The sequence below is a fragment of the Gymnoscopelus microlampas genome (genome assembly GCF_963454915.1).
Source record: "Gymnoscopelus microlampas genome assembly, chromosome: 12".
Classification (NCBI taxonomy): domain Eukaryota; kingdom Metazoa; phylum Chordata; class Actinopteri; order Myctophiformes; family Myctophidae; genus Gymnoscopelus; species Gymnoscopelus microlampas.
In genome coordinates this window covers 5,415,197-5,432,850 of record NC_139949.1, presented here as the reverse complement: position 1 = coordinate 5,432,850, position 17,654 = coordinate 5,415,197, and the positions used below count along the sequence as shown (strand labels likewise).

General features: G+C 40.4%; 2 protein-coding genes across 6 annotated transcripts in view; both read right to left on the bottom strand.

Annotated features, from left to right (window-relative positions):
• Window positions 1-7,252, bottom strand: part of LOC311056920 (uncharacterized protein) — a 57,527-nt gene extending 50,275 nt beyond the window's left edge. For both annotated transcript variants that reach the window (XM_084073769.1, XM_084073770.1), the window contains exons 1-5: window positions 7,180-7,252; window positions 2,548-2,649; window positions 2,290-2,389; window positions 1,813-1,876; window positions 606-658 (exon numbers count right to left, since the gene is read on the bottom strand). In XM_084073769.1, the coding sequence (XP_083929895.1) occupies window positions 606-658; window positions 1,813-1,876; window positions 2,290-2,389; window positions 2,548-2,649; window positions 7,180-7,190 (330 nt within the window). In that variant the 5' untranslated portion in view covers window positions 7,191-7,252. The remainder of the gene's footprint in view (window positions 1-605; window positions 659-1,812; window positions 1,877-2,289; window positions 2,390-2,547; window positions 2,650-7,179) is intronic.
• LOC311056921 (polypeptide N-acetylgalactosaminyltransferase 10-like) overlaps window positions 1-17,654 on the bottom strand; it is a 527,855-nt gene that overhangs the window by 252,737 nt on the left and 257,464 nt on the right. The gene's annotated exons all lie outside the window — the stretch shown is intronic.

Below are 17,654 nucleotides of genomic sequence, written 5' to 3'. Positions count from 1 at the left end.
GAATGGATAAAGGACAACTCATGAATGGATCAAATATTTGTATTCATTTGTAAATGAGCAATATATTTATTTTGGTTTGGCGATGAATTGGATCTGCTTTTAGGTACTCTGAGAAAGCACATTACATTTCCCTACCAATAGGGACTCCTGCATATAAAAGTAGATCCAAAATTACAGGCGGTAGCTGGGGTGGTGGAGGGATCAGCAGCGTAGCAGTAGGCAGCAGCAAAAGGCAATTAAGGAATGAGCAATGCAACTTCCCCATTTAAATAGGGTGCTCTATTATGAAGTGAGTATGTGATTGGTTGAGAATAGAAGCATGGAGCTGAGACGGACCATTGGTCGGCCAGCAGCAACTGCACTGAGTTCCCTGACAGAACTTGCTCTGCACATGTCTACCAAGTGCGATGCTCATTTGACATGTTTCCTGTATTTTAACAGTTTGTAGTTCATTCTCTTCAATACTGATATAGTTGTGGAGATTGTTTGTCTGCGGAAAACACCTATACTGCATTGTATTGTACCGTATGTGTGAAAAAAATCAAAAATAAACTGAAAGTCAAAACAAAATCAAAATCAAATGCTAAATGCCAAACTATAATAACCTTGTCAGCAAGAGGAAGGGAAGGTGCTGATCTCTGACTCATGGACTTCATCTCTACAGAAAAACAACACCAAACATTCATTACACATGATGAGTATTATAGAAGACATGAGGTACATACATATTAGTCCAGGGGCCAAGGCAGATTTTGGTACCACCTAAGGTGGCCGTACATTTTTGGTATTTTTGTATTCCTACATGTCTCTAGTTTATATTTTGGTATGATACATCTTCCAATTCAGTAGCTTAATGACAGTAATTACTCTAAACCGGCTAATGTATCCGGTAGGACACACAAAGTAGAATCTTTGTGTCTCCTACCGGAAATACACCCGGGCATCAAATTATTGCGACAAAAAACAAAATATATCCATGTATTCAAGGCTTCATGGGGTGTGCAATTGACAGAAAATAATCATTTTTTGGGTGAACTCCTCCTTTAAGTTTCCCAGGGGGACTCTCTACCCATTCAGCTATGACCACCCTAGACCGAAGGAGGGTCAACTTTTACAAGCTTATGGAAAGCAGTCTTTTTGCAAACACCAAAAATCTGAGAAGTTATCAATTGCACACCCCATGAAGCCTTGAATACATGGATATTTTGTTTTTTGTCGCAATAATTTGATGCCTGGGTGTATTTCCGGTAGGAGACACAAAGATTCTACTTTGTGTCTCCTAACGGATACATTAGCTGGTAGGTAGTGATAACTGCCATTAAGCTACTGAATTGGAAGATGTATCATACCAAAATATAAACTAGAGACATGTAGGAATACAAAAATACAAAAACTTTACGGCCACCTCAGGTGGTACCAATTTGTGAAAATATCAGTGTTGGCCCCTGGACTATATCACTGTGACTTAATTAACCATATTCACACAGCAGCCATTTTGTTCTTACATCATCATACTTGGAGGTGGCCCCTCCCCCCTTCAGTATGATGTAAGAGTTAAATGGACACAGTGTAAACATGTTAGTTTAACCACATCAACCCTAGAGTCACTATTTTGGGCAGCTCATAATAGGTAAACATTCTGCAAAAATCAGTGGCGAAAATATCCGATCTACAAGTTACAGTACAACCTGTCACAACAATAATTATATCTACTAGTTTCAGGAAATAGATTTGGTGTAGAGGGGAGAAAGGAAGGGGGCCTAGTGAACAAAGTAAAATTGTGCGTGCGTGCGTGCGTGGCTACAATCTTACCCCTACTCTTCCACCTCTTCTCCAGCTCAGACCTTTTCTCTTCCATCAGTTTCCTATATTCCTCCTGGATTTCACACATCAACAGACAATGAGAGTCAAGCTACATCATTAACATTGGTTGGAATTAACTTTTACTTCCAAAATAAAAGACAGACATATCAGGACCTCACCAGGTACAAGTATACATTTTAATGTAAGTAGAACAATGTTAAAAGCTCACATTATGATGCATTGTAAGCTTGTTGTATTTTCGTTGAATGTTCATATCAGAATAAGGACGCTAAGGTTCATGTGGTTACCTGGCATCCCTATTTTAGACACATTTTTGAACATTTTGAAACAGTTATTTTATTGTTTTATTTGTTTAATGTCACTGAATGAAGTTAAATGTTAGACATTAGTTACTCGCTACATTGTAGTTCATGTCGTCATTAGAACATGTAAATAAATGTCATGGAGAGAATATTACATTCTTACCTTGCCATTAGCTGACTCATACATGTTCCTCTCTATGTTCTGAGCATCAGTCACCAGGTTAATGTCCTCAGCCGGGTCACCTGTTGACATGTCCTTTACACTGCTCACCAACACACAGAGAATGAAAGAGACAAAGTCAGACCTCAAATTCAACTCATCATTCAATAAGAGATAATTTTTCAGCTGGTCTGGGGTCAAGAAGATGGTGAGAACTGAACACATTGTATTGGTTCTGCTTTCTGTGTGATGAACACTCACAGCAAGCAGACCCTGAAGTCACGGTGGTCCTGTGTGTAGTCTTTATGCCAAGACTTCCTCATGTCTGCTGCAGAGAGAGGGAGGGCTGTGATGGAGTCCCATCTGAGAGAAAGACAATGATAGAAAAGACAAAGAGACATAGAAACAATGAGGAACACATATTATTATTACATTATGTCATAATACTCTATGATATATCTGTAACTGTACAGGTGGAAAGATGACTTTTTTATTTTTGTATGTGGTAGGCTGGTAGCCCCACGCTCAACCCACCCACCCACCCGTCAGGTGCTATACATATGTATATATATATATATACACACACACACACACACACACACACACACACACACACACACACACACACACACACACACACACACAAATTTGTACATACTGTAAAGTCTTTGAATTAAAAACTTTTTAAATTGAAACAAATATCATGTATAGGCACAATCAAAACGGTCAGGATATGGGTTAAACATGGATCAGGTCATGTCAGTCAATACATTTTGGACTGTTAAATTAAATATATGGGGCGGTGTAAACATCTTTGTACAAAAATTGGCAGTGTGGTAATGACACATTAATAACATTTAAGATTTACAGAAAAGGGCTGAGATCTAAACTCTTGTTTAGGCCTTTAGGTTCCATTCTATTCAAGGTAAAAATCCAGTGAGCTTCTCTCTGCAATAGCAGTTTTATCATGTCACCACCCCTAGGTGGCAGGTTGACCTTCTCTATGAATTTCAGTGTGGCTGCTGATCCATGCCCCCCCGCATTGTAATGTCGTGCAATGGCATAATCCATGTTACAGTTTCTGATAGCTGCTTTGTGTTCAGCTATTTGTATTTTCAGGTTGCGTATCGTTTGACCAATATAGACCATCCCACATGGGCACTTCAACATGTAAACCACATGAGTTGTATTACAATTAATAAACCCCTTTATTTTATGTACCCGTCCGGTCTGTGGATGATAGAATATCTTAGTGGTACTGGTGTTGGAACAATGGGTACATCTACCACAGGGATGATTGCCACATATCTCCTCACTTAACCAATTAGAGGCAGTAGGCCTACTGGGTGCTTTGTACATGGATGTGACAACAGAGTCCCTTAAGTTTTTTCCTCTTTTAAAACAAAGCCTAGGTAGGTAACATAATATATATATATATATATATATATATATTAGGGCTGGGACTCGATTAAAAAAAATAATCTAATTAATTAGAGGCTTTGTAATTAATTAATCTAAATTAATCACATTTTAATCGCACATCAATATTTGACCTGAGATCAATGAAAAAAAATGTTTTCAAATGGATTTTGGTAAACGTCTTTAAGTAAATGTACTCAAGAACTGTACTTAAGTACAATTTTGAGGTATTTACACTTGACTCTCGAATACGCCTATTTCCAAATTTTTAATACTTTTACTTCTACTCCAGTAACTCCACTATATCTCAGAGGCAAATATTTTACTTTTAAACTTATTTTAAAACTTTAGTTACAAGTTACTTTGTAGATTTCGATTAATATTATAAAACATACAGTAACCATGTGAAAATAGCAGATCTACAAGTACAAGGCATTGTGAGGTAGATCTGCTATTTTCCACCATTGGAGGCTGGTAGAGTGTGTTGTTGTTAGTTGTTTTATAGTCGTTTAATTAATTATTTTAAAAAATCGCGCGCATGTGACCCGCACCGCATCGTGCCCCCCCCCCCCCCTTCCCCCCAGCGCACCGCCGCCCCCCCCCCCCCCCCCCCCCCCCAAACGGGACAAACGCGCGCGTGGGGGGCGGCATCCATTACAGATTCTGATTTGCCCAGCCAACATTATCAAGCAGGCTATGCGGCACGTCTTCATTCAGTGGCTGCTCTGTTGTTGTGAGAACCACGTCGTTCTCACTTCTCAGACAGTTTCTCAGGCGGACCGATAATACCAGCGCACCAACCTGGTGCGCTGGATAATAGGTCCGTGTGAAACTCGTCCAGTGAGAAACGTTCCGCGGTGAAAAAATAGGCGCGATTAAAATGCGTTAATTTTTTTAACGCGATAATTTTTTTGTAATTAATTGATCGAAATTAACGCGATAAAGTCCCGGCCCTAATATATATATATATCAATAAAAACATGAATATTGACACATCAAATCAACCAACATGTCTAATATATAACATCTATAACAGTTGTTTACAGTTACAGCCAATGAAATAGATCAGAAAACAGGAAATGTTTTTTTTTCCTCATTACGAGCAAGGAAATTAGAAAACAAGGAAGGGACAGTCTAGGGGGCGGGCCGACGCCATTGCTTGCATAGCAGACGCCATTGATGGTCATGGGAGCCAAAACTGGAACAGGAAGTTTGGTGAAATACTATGTCTATGGCAGCCATTTGGACCAGCTTGTGAACAAACACTATTTCTGAACGATTGTGTCCTTTGTCAGATAATCGGTTCAGGAATATAAAAGAAGACATTATCACAGGTTTTTATCCAATCAATCCGGATTTTTTTTAGCACACTGTACCATTTTAATGAGGCATCTAAACAGCGGAATGTATCGTCCATAGACTGTACAAAATCGTCTCTGGCAGTGTTGCCAGACTGTGAGAGAGAAATAAGCAACCAGGTGTAGGAAAACAAGCCCAAAGGAAGCACTGGGGGCCAGGGGTCGTTAACGTTTTCCCAAACTGATGGGGAGATGGAGCAGGGACCCCCTACCCTACCTACCTCGTAAGGGGGAGGGGGGGGGGGGGCAGCATATATTTTATAATTATGTATACAATTGTGTTTCATAAACATACATGTTGTGCATAAATACTAAGCTATTAAAATAATAAACAGATTAATATATTCATGCTTTTATTTTAAACATACATGGACAGGGTACAGTGAGTAGGGTGGCCACACTGCCATTTATAAACATAGCTTATTAACTGAAAACAATCTGTCAATTGCACAATAATCATGTATACAAGCTATTCAAGTCACTGAATGACTGAAACGGACAGAATCATTTATAGATATCATCATTTATTTAATACATAAATGTGGAAAATGTTTTAAAAATATATGAAGACAAATGGACATTAAAAAAATATATATATTAAGTACCTCGCGGACCCCCTAGGGGTGGCGGACCCCTATTGAAGACTTGCACGAGGCAATATGAGCACTTTAGACGTACTGTATACATTGAAAATAGCCGATCTACAAGCTCACAACCGTTGTGAGCTTGTAGATCTGCTATTTTTTTTTTAAAATCTTGAAGTAAAATGTGAAATATTGAGGATTTTTGAAACACTAACAAACACAAATCTGGTACGGGGCTCCCTGGCACAAAACATTTTCAGATGGGGGTTAGGGACAAACACATATTCATTTAAGGGTCCATGACATAAACATAATTGAGAATTATAATTATACTTTTAAAATTGTGAAGCCCAAGTCCAAATAATCAACTACACTTTAGAAAAAAGCCTATAAAACCGCAACCCGCAACTACCAATATTTACAAGCAACAAGCAAGATAAGCCTAAAGTCGCTTATAATAAGTGGACATGGCAACACTGGTTTCAGGCTCGGCAGTATCTTGTACTTTGTGCTCTTTAGATAGCTCAATAAACTTATACAGTGGACACATCGAAAAGCAACACAGCAGAAAACAATGTGTGATATGTCTTCTTTTATTTTCCTGAAGCAATTACTTTACAAATGTCTCAGTCATTCAGAAATATAGAAATATATTTTGTTCATGAGCTGATCCACCGGGCTCTCATTAACTCTAATGCATTCCACTGAATTGGCTGCAGTCTGGCTCCCATGGTGCGACAAATCTGCCGGTTGGAATTGCATGATAGCGAAAATGACGTAGATGACCCTACCTTCTTTAAATATATCTTGATTACGAGTTTACATTAACCATTTGAACCCCAGCATCCCTATTCTGGGGGGGGGGGGGGGGGGGGCATTCTGCGAAAATAGCAGGTCTAAGCTCATAACGTGCTGCGACGTGTTGTGGGCTTGTCGATCTGCTATTTTTGGCGAAGTGGTTTGGAGTAGGGGGAAAACACACACACACACACACACACACACACACACACACACACACACACACACACACACACACACACACACACACACACCCGGGAGGGAGGAGGGAGACAGAGACGCTCGATAGATAGGCTACATAGAGACAGACAGACAGAGAGACAGACGACAGAAAGACAGACGGCGTAATGAGTAGAAAGCAAAAGTAAAAACTGTCCATTGGTTGTTAAGTTTAGACAAACTTTTGTATAACACACTTAAACAACATTAACTTTTAACAACATAGAATCAGTTATAAAACACATTAAATGATCATTTAGAACATATAATAAGTTATAAAACACATTAAATGATCTTTTAGAACATATAGTAAGTTATAAAACACATTAAATTAACTTTAAGAACATAGAATAAGTCTGTCTGTCTGTCTGTCTGTCTGTCTGTCTGTCTGTCTGTCTGTCTGTCTGTCTGTCTGTCATACCAAGTGCTTCTAGTATACAGTGTTTGTTAGTTGTGACAGGGTTCAAATGACAGTATACTATACATAGCAACAAAAACATTTTAAAATCACTTACCGGACATCCATCTTTGAGTCCAGTTCAGTTCTGTGTTGTTGGCGTGTCAAAATGGTCAACTGTGTGTCAACGCTCTAACATGTATATACTGTGTGTGTGTGTGTGCGTGCGTGTGTCCTTGGGTGTGTCTACATTGCTGTGAGTTTCTACGCAACTTCAACCAGATAGAGTCTTGTTCCAACAGGTCCTATAATCATACCCCTCTTCATGCCTGCCTGCCTGCCTGCCTGCCTGACTGCCTGCCTGTCTGCCTGTCTGCCTGTCTACACTACAGGTTTGTAACTCTGAGAGTGTACAAATGGAACCAAATGGACCCTGACAGCCGATGTACAAGCTTCATACCCCTCTGCCTGTCTGTCTGTCTGTCTGTCTGTCTGTCTGTCTGTCTGTCTGTCTGTCTGTCCGTCCGTTTAATACCAGACTTTTATTTGTAACAGAGTATTTCTACATTGTGATATTTGTACTTTTACCTAAGCACAAATGTGAGTACTTCTCCCTCCACTGGCCATGACAATAGTCACACCAGGAGCCCCATGCAGCCCCGAAGGGCCCCACCAGGGTCCCCTGGGTGCCACAGGCCCACCAGGTAATATCTGGTGATAAGCTTAGACTTTTCACTTTTTACAGGGGCCATTTACAATTTGAGAGAGAACGGACTTACAGTTGGTGAAATGGCAACATCACATACTTTAATGGTTCATGCTAAACATGCAAAGTTGCACACAAAATGTAATGGTTCTTATTTACATCTTGTGTACATGAGAGTAAATATTTTCTAGCAGCAATAAATGTGTAGCCTGCCACATATATATATACACACACATATATATATATATATATATATATATATATATATATATATATATATATATATATATATATATATATATATATATATATTCTCACTCACACACACACACACACACACACACACACACACACACACACACACACACACTGTATACGCACACCGTACATCTAGGTGTGCCCTGGGATCTTTTGGCTATGCCAGGTGTGTCTTGGCACAAAAAAGGTTGGGAAACACTGCTCTAGGGTTTGAGAAACACTGGCGTAGTAGTCAGGTCACAGGTGGGATTTCAGAAACTGTGATTGTTGGAGGCATTTTGGGGTAAAAGTGGGGTACCAGGCCATTTTATATAATTCAAGGCTGCTGAATCTGAAAAACCAGGTACCCAAGCAATTTGTTTTAGCCCTTTAATTTGCATAACAAAATGGCTGCCAAGTTTGCACTGTTTCTTCAATAACTCTATAACAAAGTAAGCAAAACTGACAAATAAAGTGTACGGTATATCTATGTTCTGAGGGTCAGAAAATGTGTGTAAGGTATTAATGGAATTAGTGGTAAGCTTACTCCTAAATAATGCAAATTAGAGGCCACCATTACAGAAAACGGTTTAGTACTCAAAGGGGTCCATACGCACCCCCCTTGTTTTCTTTTCTTTTCTACTTATCTGTATTTTTGGCTTCCTTAGGACATTTGAAATACAGATTTAGATGATCCAATGTAAAAATCCTGGGAAAAGTATATATTTGGTCCCTGATGACCAACAATACATTGAAGTCAATGGAGTGACATTCCTTAAATAGACTATCATGGCGATTTCTGCCTTGTATAACTCACCCCCCGAATGAGTTAGAGCCACAGAACTGGTACTGACACCTGGGTGGTCCCTTGAACTCAGGGATGTGAGAACCAAGACAGTGAGTGGTTCCTGGGCCGGGTTATAGGAGGCAGAAGTCCCCTAAAATATGGTGCTCCATAGGCTTAAAGAGGGTTTCACTTTAAAACACCTGGCACAAAATACAAGATTTGCGTTAAAATGTTTCAAAATGTTTTTATTTTTACCAGGTTTGAAAATAGCAGATCTGCACGCTCACAACGTGTTGCTTTGCAATGCATTGTGAGCTTGTAGACCGGCTAATAGTAAAATAGTCAATGTCTAATGTGGTTAAACTGATTCTGATGAACTAATTTATCTGAGGACCCCTTGGATCCCCCTCAAGGACCCCTGGGGGTGAACATAAGCTGAAGTCCGATACCTCAAACTTTCACACTCGCTCTCTCTCCTCGCGTCCTCCACTCGCGCCTAAGCCCGGCCCCCAGTGAGGAGGAGAGTCCCTGATCAAGGATTATGCAAGGACGCAATCACTTTTATTTGTGTTTGAATAATGTTTGCATGGTTTGTTTCCACGTAAAGTTATTATAGAGAACATTACAGATGCCATAGGGAGCAGAACGACCATCTGTGTGATCATCCATCATTACCTAGAGAGTCAATGGTGCTCTAGAGAGAGATCCAGATGGCCAGATGTGGCCCTGGGGCACTATTTTTTCAGTATTTAACTGTGAAATCATGAATGCTACTACCTACCTGCAGGCTAGGTAGGGAGCGATATCGGGCAAGATTAGACAATTTGCTCACCGACGATGTGGGCCATACCAGTCATGTTGAGACATATATGTATCAGTATGTGGATGATGAACACTATAGTGGAATGGCATGGTGGGAGTCGCGCACGACCGAGAGAGAGACAGTTTAGAAGGAGAAAGACGTGTAGGGGGTATTTCACTATACATGTGTCATCTGTCTATGTAATCAACACACCTGTTACGTAGAGCCCCACCCGACACACACACACACAGACACATACGCACGCACGCATGCACGAACACGCGCGCACACTATGTGCACGGGCAGAAAGCCCAGTGTCGTGGATAGTAACCCATGAAAAGATCTATTCTCTCCCTATCGGTTTACAACTCGGACGGCGCTGATTCGACTAGCAGAACCATCGGCCGGTCGGCACAGGCACTCGCGCCTGGAGGCGCTAGGGTGCGCCTCCTCGGCCACAAGGTCTGCTGAGTCGGCACTTCTCTTGGCTAACCACTTCATTATCCAACCTGTCATAGAATATTTCTCTCATATTATCCATTTTATTTTCAGCGCTCCTCAGCGTTCCCCTAGCGTAGCTTCCTGGTTGCTATGTTGGGGGGAACAACAAAAGCCAGGTCCGCCTTGCATCAAAGCCCTGTCTCGCGCTGAGGAATGAAAAGCGTGGGATGACATGCAGTAAAGTTCACAACAAAGAGACTTTTCAAACTCACTGAATTGCAGGGAGGTCTGTGTGCCGATGTGGAAATGGCACATGAACTGTCAGGACTGGTTTTGGATAAATGTTCAGTCAGTGAAAAGAGACTTGCTAGGTTCAAGGGTTTCCACTCTGTTCCTCTCACTTTTCCATGTGACATTTCTTAGCCTGTAGATGATGCTCTAATCCAGAGGGACTTACAAGTGAAGCTTCAGCTCTTAGAATCAGAGTGTTCTTCTCCTCTCTGCTCCTGGCACAACCAGACTGGAAGTTGGAGAGACGTGTGAACCCAGGGAGAACATGCAAGCCATGTGTCAGGCAGAGATTAGTGCTTCTCTGCTGGGAGGACGTACAGTAAGGCTGAACGATTAATCGTTTTCAAACCGAAATCGCGATTTGAAACCACGCGATTAGCTAATCGCAAAGGCCGCGATTTTTTTATTTTTTATTTTATCATAATACATAATTTTAATATTAATTTTAATCCCAGAGCACCCGCGGGACTTGTCTCCTTCTCTCCAGAGTGGCTGCCTCTCTCTACAGGGAGCGAGAGGGCAGCGCCCCCCCTTCTCTCTCTCTCTCTCTCGCTCTGTCCCTCTCATAGACTAGGCAGGATTTCAGAAAATGTGCTTATTTAAAGTGCTGAAGGCAAATCGTGTTAATTTATGACACACATGTTTTTTAGGGGTATTAAGGCGTGCTGAATCCAAATCTGCTGTGTGTAAAGCTCAAAAATGGCCGCTAAGCCCTCAAAATGGACCATTTAAAGATGGTGGCCGCCACTATGCTATAATATATTACAAAGCATATTTTTGACTAAACAAGGTAGAAACTTGATTTTTTTTTTTTTAGATTAGGTTTTTATATATGGGGAATCCAATTAAATATTTTGATTTGAAATCAAGTGTGAGGAAACTGCTTAAAAACTCATATATATTGTGAAAATTGTCATTTATTGGTGAATATTGTTCCAACCAACTTTATCCGCTCCAAAGAGAAACGACTGTTCACAGTACAATTGTACACACACACACACACACACACACACACACACACACACACACACACACACACACACACACACACACACACACACACACACACACACACTGAAGAATGTCCTGCAGTACAGAAAGCACATGCTGCTGACATGGCCTTCATCGTATCTAGGACATCTCACGAACCTATACCATCCTGGACATTTTACAACCAACAGGCAAGGACAGTTAACCCTGAGAAAACTACAGTTGGGTACGCATCTGAACTCGATACACTGAACACAGTCGTAAAGCAAGTGATCCATGTTGCCAAAGCAATGGAACAGCAGCATGGTGTGGAGGCCTTCATATTGCCATGAACTTTCTTGGTATAATAGGACGACACATGGCTGATTCTGGCCTGAGTGAGCTATGGGTAGGGTGTGATCTCTTGGGAGCTAATGCTGCACAGCATGTCATGGCAGGAAAGGGGTATGCACGTGTCATTAGGGCGCACAAAATTACTCTACAGGCTCTTTGGCAAGTATTACTCCCATGGCTCTATACTTATCTGGATGAGATTGATGTTACACTGAGAGCCGAACTGTCAGATGTCTGTACATCCATAGATGCCGACCACATTGCACAGATGATCGACAAACTGAATAGCAACAGATTTCAGCAGCCCTTGAAAGATTTTGTTGCAGCTCTTGTAGTTGATGACCCAAATGCTGAGTTCTGGTGGAACTATATGACTATGGTCAGCATCCTACTCTGCTTCACAAGAGCACAACGTGATGGATTTTGGGATCTCCACCTATATGGATTCAAACGTATGCTGCCATTCTTCTTCAGGTATGATCATGTTAACTATGCCAGATGGGGTACTGTATACCTGGCTGAGATGTCAGTTCTTCCACCAGAGGTCCTCCTTGAGTTCCAGGAAGGCAACTTTGTGGTAAAACGCACTGATCGACACTTCAATCAGGTATCAGCGGACCAAAGTACAGAATGGCTAAATGCTACAGGAAAGAAGAGTGGAGGCTTAGTAGGTATTACCAGAATAGCGTCTGCACTGAGTAGATGGACATTGTCATATAATCTGAGGACAGACATAGTTTCTCAGACAACAGCTTTGCTAGGAATGACATCAGGCAATGAAGATGATGAGTACACACACAATGAGTGCACAAAAAAAAGAATGGAGAAAGACGACTCTGATGAAGGCAGAATAGTTGTGTCATTGAAACAGCATGGTGTGTTTCAAGATGATGGAGACACATTGAAAAACATGATCAACAAGGATGTAGTCACATCTGAGATCCAGGAATCTCTGCTTAATGGAGAAGAACTTGGACAAGCACAAATGAAAGTCTTTGTCGAGAAACGTCTATGTGAGCCTCCAGATAGTGACCAGCACCTGGCTCTGAAATCACCTATTCGAAAGAATAAGGCCAAGACATTTGCCTCTTTATATGAAGTTGAGCAACTTTCCAAGGGCAAGCAAAACACTATCAAAGTGGATAGGAACATTCTACAAAGGCTCATTACAGATTACAGAGCAGGGCACCAGGTAAACCTTGAAAACATTCTTACACATGAACTCATGACCATCCCATTATCTTTGGCGACAACTAATGGTAGTCTACATTCCACAAACAAATCTGTGCTAGTAAACATACTGACAGAACAAGTCCAAACCCCTGCAAAAGTTACACTTGATGATTCCAGCTGCCTGCTCATTGATGGCCAAGCACTCGTGATGGCACTAGGAAAGCAACCTGGCATCAGAACATTTGGTGAATGTGCCAACATGTTTGCTGGAGCTGTTTTTAAAATGGGAGAACATTGCCAGAGGATTGATGTAGTCTTTGACAGGTATCAAGAGCTAACAATCAAAGCAGGCACAAGGATTAAACGCAAGCAGCGCCACCGACCAATACGTCGTAAAATGGAGAACGAGTCCGTTCCTCTTCCACCAGACTGGTCTAGCTTTATGGCACTTGAGGAAAATAAAGCAGACCTTGCTCTATTACTTTCAAACCATCTGATCAAACACAGCCCAAATAATCTAACCATCATTGTATCAGGGGGGTTTGCCGAAGTGACCACTGTCAAGTCATCGGATCCAGATCTTGAAGTCTCTTCTCTAAGTGCTGACCACGAGGAAGCTGACACACGACTGATTTTGCATTGCATCCATGCTCAAATGGAAACACTAGTTGTGTCAGCACGAGATACAGATGTGCTTCTTCTACTTCTGGCACACTATGACAGAATGCAATGTAAGCGTCTCTACATGAAAGCTGGGACATCAAAGGCTCCAAAGTATCTTCCAGTACATGAAATTCGCATGTTGCTTTCTGCTGATCAAGTTGACACACTACTTGCCTTCCATGCTGTCACTGGTTGTGACAGCGTGTCTCAGTTCAGTGGTCACGGTAAGAAAACAGCCTGGCAGGTGTTCCAGCAACATCACACAGATCTCATTGGGCTTGGAAAAGGCCCTCTCACAGTAGACATAGCGAGATCAACAGAGAAATTCATCTGTAAGATATAAGGTGTGCCTGAAGTTGATACATGCAATGAAGCAAGAGTCAAGTTGTTTTGTATAGGTCGTGCACAAGAGACTCTGCCACCAACCTCAGATGCAGCAAAGTTTCACATCATGCGTTCCCACTATCAAGCTCTTGTCTGGAACCAAGCACACTTGCCACATCCTAATCTTCCTCCAGTGACCGAAATGGGATGGATGCACCTGAATGGTCAGTTGGTGCCACGGCTGCTTTCTCTGCCACCTATGCCAAAAGCATGCAGGGAGATCACGTCATGCAGTTGCACAAAGGGATGTCTCAGCCAACGCTGTGGCTGCAGGAAAGTACGTATGGAGTGCATTGAAACGTGTAATTGCAAGAAACTTGGCAACATCTGCCAGAACACTGAGGATGACTGGGACTAAGTCCATGTGTCTGCTGCCTGCAAATACAAGTCAGAAACACAAATTAAGGCAAATATACATCTTAAAGAAATTATTCAATAACAACCCCAAAAAAACAAATTAAAAAACATTTTTCATTACCAAAGAGGCCAATTTTCACAATGTAAATTATATAAAAGTGGTTCCTTCACAATTGATCTTATATCAGAATATGTCATTGTATTCCCCATATATGTAAACATAAAAAAGCACATTTCAGTCTATTTTCTACCTTGTTTAATTAAACATATAGTGTTTTATTATGTTTCAGCATAGTGGCGGCCGCCATCTTTAAATGGTCCATTTTGAGGGCTTAGCGGCCATTTTTGAGCTTTACACACAGCGGATTTGGATTCAGCACACCTTAATACCCCTAAAAAACATGTGTGTCATAAATTAACACGATTTGCCTTCGGGGTTAAGATTTTTGGAAAACTGACCTAGTCTATCATAGAGTTAGGTCCCTGGCCGTTGTCGAACGGCCGTGTTACGCAACTTAAGTCCCCGATGCCGCGCGTAGCGGTAAAACATTATTTTCGGTGCGACACAAGTAGTGTAGTAGTAGTGTTGCTCCTATCTATGTTTGTTTCTGTAAGTGTAACTTACATTTTCCCCATCATTATTAAACTATTTCTGTTGGATGCTGTGATCCAATGTAAACAATACGTTGCAAAGGACTTCCTGGTTAGTGTTGCCAGGTTTTGTGAGAGAAATAAGCAACCCTGTCTATGAAAACAAGCCCAAAACAAAAGAAGCGACTATGAACCATAGAGTTAAATATAAGCTATGAACTGTATCTTTGTCACTTATGTACAGTGGTGGAAAAAGTACTCAAATGTTGTACTTAAATAAAAGTATCAATACTGCAATGTAGAAGTACTCTGTTACAAGTAAAAATCCCAAATTCAAAATTGACTTGAATAAAAGTAGGCCTACAAAAGTATTGATATCAAAATGTACTTAAAGTACCAAAAGTAAAAGTACTAATGTTTGAAAATAGCAGATCTACAAGCTCACAACGCGTCGCATCGCGGCGAGTTGTGAGCTTGTAGATCGGCTATTTTCAAATTACCTAGGTATAAAATAGGGCTAAAGTGGTTAATGTAGGTTTTATAATATCATAATTTATATCTGCAAAGTAACTAGTCACTAAAGTTCTCAAATAATTGTAGTGGAGTAAAAGTACAATATTTGCCTCTGAGATGTAGTGGAGTAGGAGTTAAAGTATTGGAAATTAGAAATACTAAAGTGAAGTACAAATACCTCAAAATTGTACTTAAGTACAGTACTTAAGTAAATGTACTTAGTTACTTTCCACCACTGCGTTATGTATTCTGAGTTTTTCACTTCCAAGGAGTAGTAGTAATACAATGTACAGTAGGAGAGGACTTTGCCTTGTGAGACAAAAAAGTGTTACATTTTAGTTGAATGTTAATCTACATAAGCTAAATACTGGATATCAGTAAATATGCTTCTGGAGCCATAAGTGAAAGACCAACTTATTTCACTGCTGTGAATTGTTTACACAAAATGGTAATTATTTGTTTAATTTTATTTTTATTTTTATTCATTGAACTTCATTTCAGAAAAAGCTTCTCTTCTTGAGCCATAAGTTAATGACTTAACAAGTTAAATGTTGGGTTGTTTACAAAAATAAGCTATTTCTATTCCAGCTAAATGTTTAAATATATACATGGGGAAGATACATGTTGGAAGCAATGAAGCAATTCATATATTTTAGTTCTCATCCTTATTTATTAGAATCTAGAACAGTAAATAAATGGTATGCCATTTGGTAATGTTCCATTACTTCCAATTACTTTTTAAACGTACACAGTGAATACTAAACTGAAGCCTGACTTTAAAAAAATGTTTACGATTTTTTTTTTTTTTTTTTTTTTTAAATCGCAATCAAATCGCAATCGCAATATCGGTCAGAAAAATCGCAATTAGATTTTTTTCCCAAAATCGTTCAGCCCTAACGTACAGTACGGCCCCTTCCCTTCCAGCTGGGGTTGTCTCTGTTAAATGAGATGTGTGAGAACACTGGGGAGTCCAAAGCTTTCTCATTTCCTTCTGTCCTCTCTCCTTTATAATTGCTTCAATAGTCTCCCTGTCTGAATGATGCCACTAGAACACACTTTCCCCACACATTAATCCCATACTCATTTCTCCCAGCAACTCACAAGCCTCTTTTATGCATCAGATATTTATTCATAGCTTTTTACAAAATCACTTCAGCTGTGTCTATGATGCTGAACTGGAGTCAGACTTAAAGAGAGAGCGACAGACTTAAAACTGAATGACCGAACGACATCTGACATGGACATGTTTCCATGATGACACGCCACAGAACTGATTGGCACAGAAATAAAATGTCTCCTTCTTTTTTGTTTTGCAACATATTGATGGAGCAAGTAGCACATATTTATTGGTGTGATTTATTTTCTTCTATTCTTTTATTGATTTTATTTTTTATTAATTAATTAATTAATGTCTTTATTTATTTAATGTATCAGTCATTTTACATGCAAAGCAATCATCAGAATCTCCAGAAGAACGTATTTCTCTGTTCAGTGTTCTGGATTTATTTCTTTCAATTTAAATTATTGTCGGCATTATTTCCCAAGAATCACAAACTGTTTTGGGACAGAGAGATCAGAATCGTGAATTGTGTGAAACAGAGAGATCAGAATCAGTGTCTAACCCTATAGTCTAACCCTTAATAATGCATAGTTTGCTTTCTAATCGTCTATTTAGATGAACACTACGTACCTGTAGTCTTCAAGTCAAGCTAAGTGCAGCTGAGATAAAAGCAGAGATTTCTTTCCTAATAAGAATAGAGGTGAGATGGAAACCGCAGCTTTGAGACACTGGACAACACTGCCGTTCACATCCAAACATCAAATGGAAGAGATTTCTTTCCTAATGAGACCAGAAGTCACAGTGCAGAACATCACACAAAGACGAAACAAAACAAAACATTTAAATGAGGATTTCTCTGCTGTACGGTCAACCAGTCAATCATCTTTCACATGCATTTGATCCTGCTGCATCACAGAACAGCAAAGAACAACTAAACATCTCAATGATGAAGCTGACAGATGTACAGTATAACTGGCTGGGGACAGGTTGCAAGTTTGAATCCACAAAACTCGTTGGGTAAACCTGGATGGGGAAAAGTGGAGAGAACCTCCACCCTTCCCTCAACTACCACTTAGGTCCCCTTGGGCAAGGCAGTTAACCCTGAACTCAGCTCCCAGTGGTCAACAGTAGAAGACTGTGGTGTTACTGGTCAGCTCCCAGTGACCAATAGTAGAAGACTGTGGTTGTACTGGTCAGCACCCAGTACAACAGTATTAGACTGTGGCTGTACTGGTCAGTATCCAGTGGTCAGCAATAGAAAACTG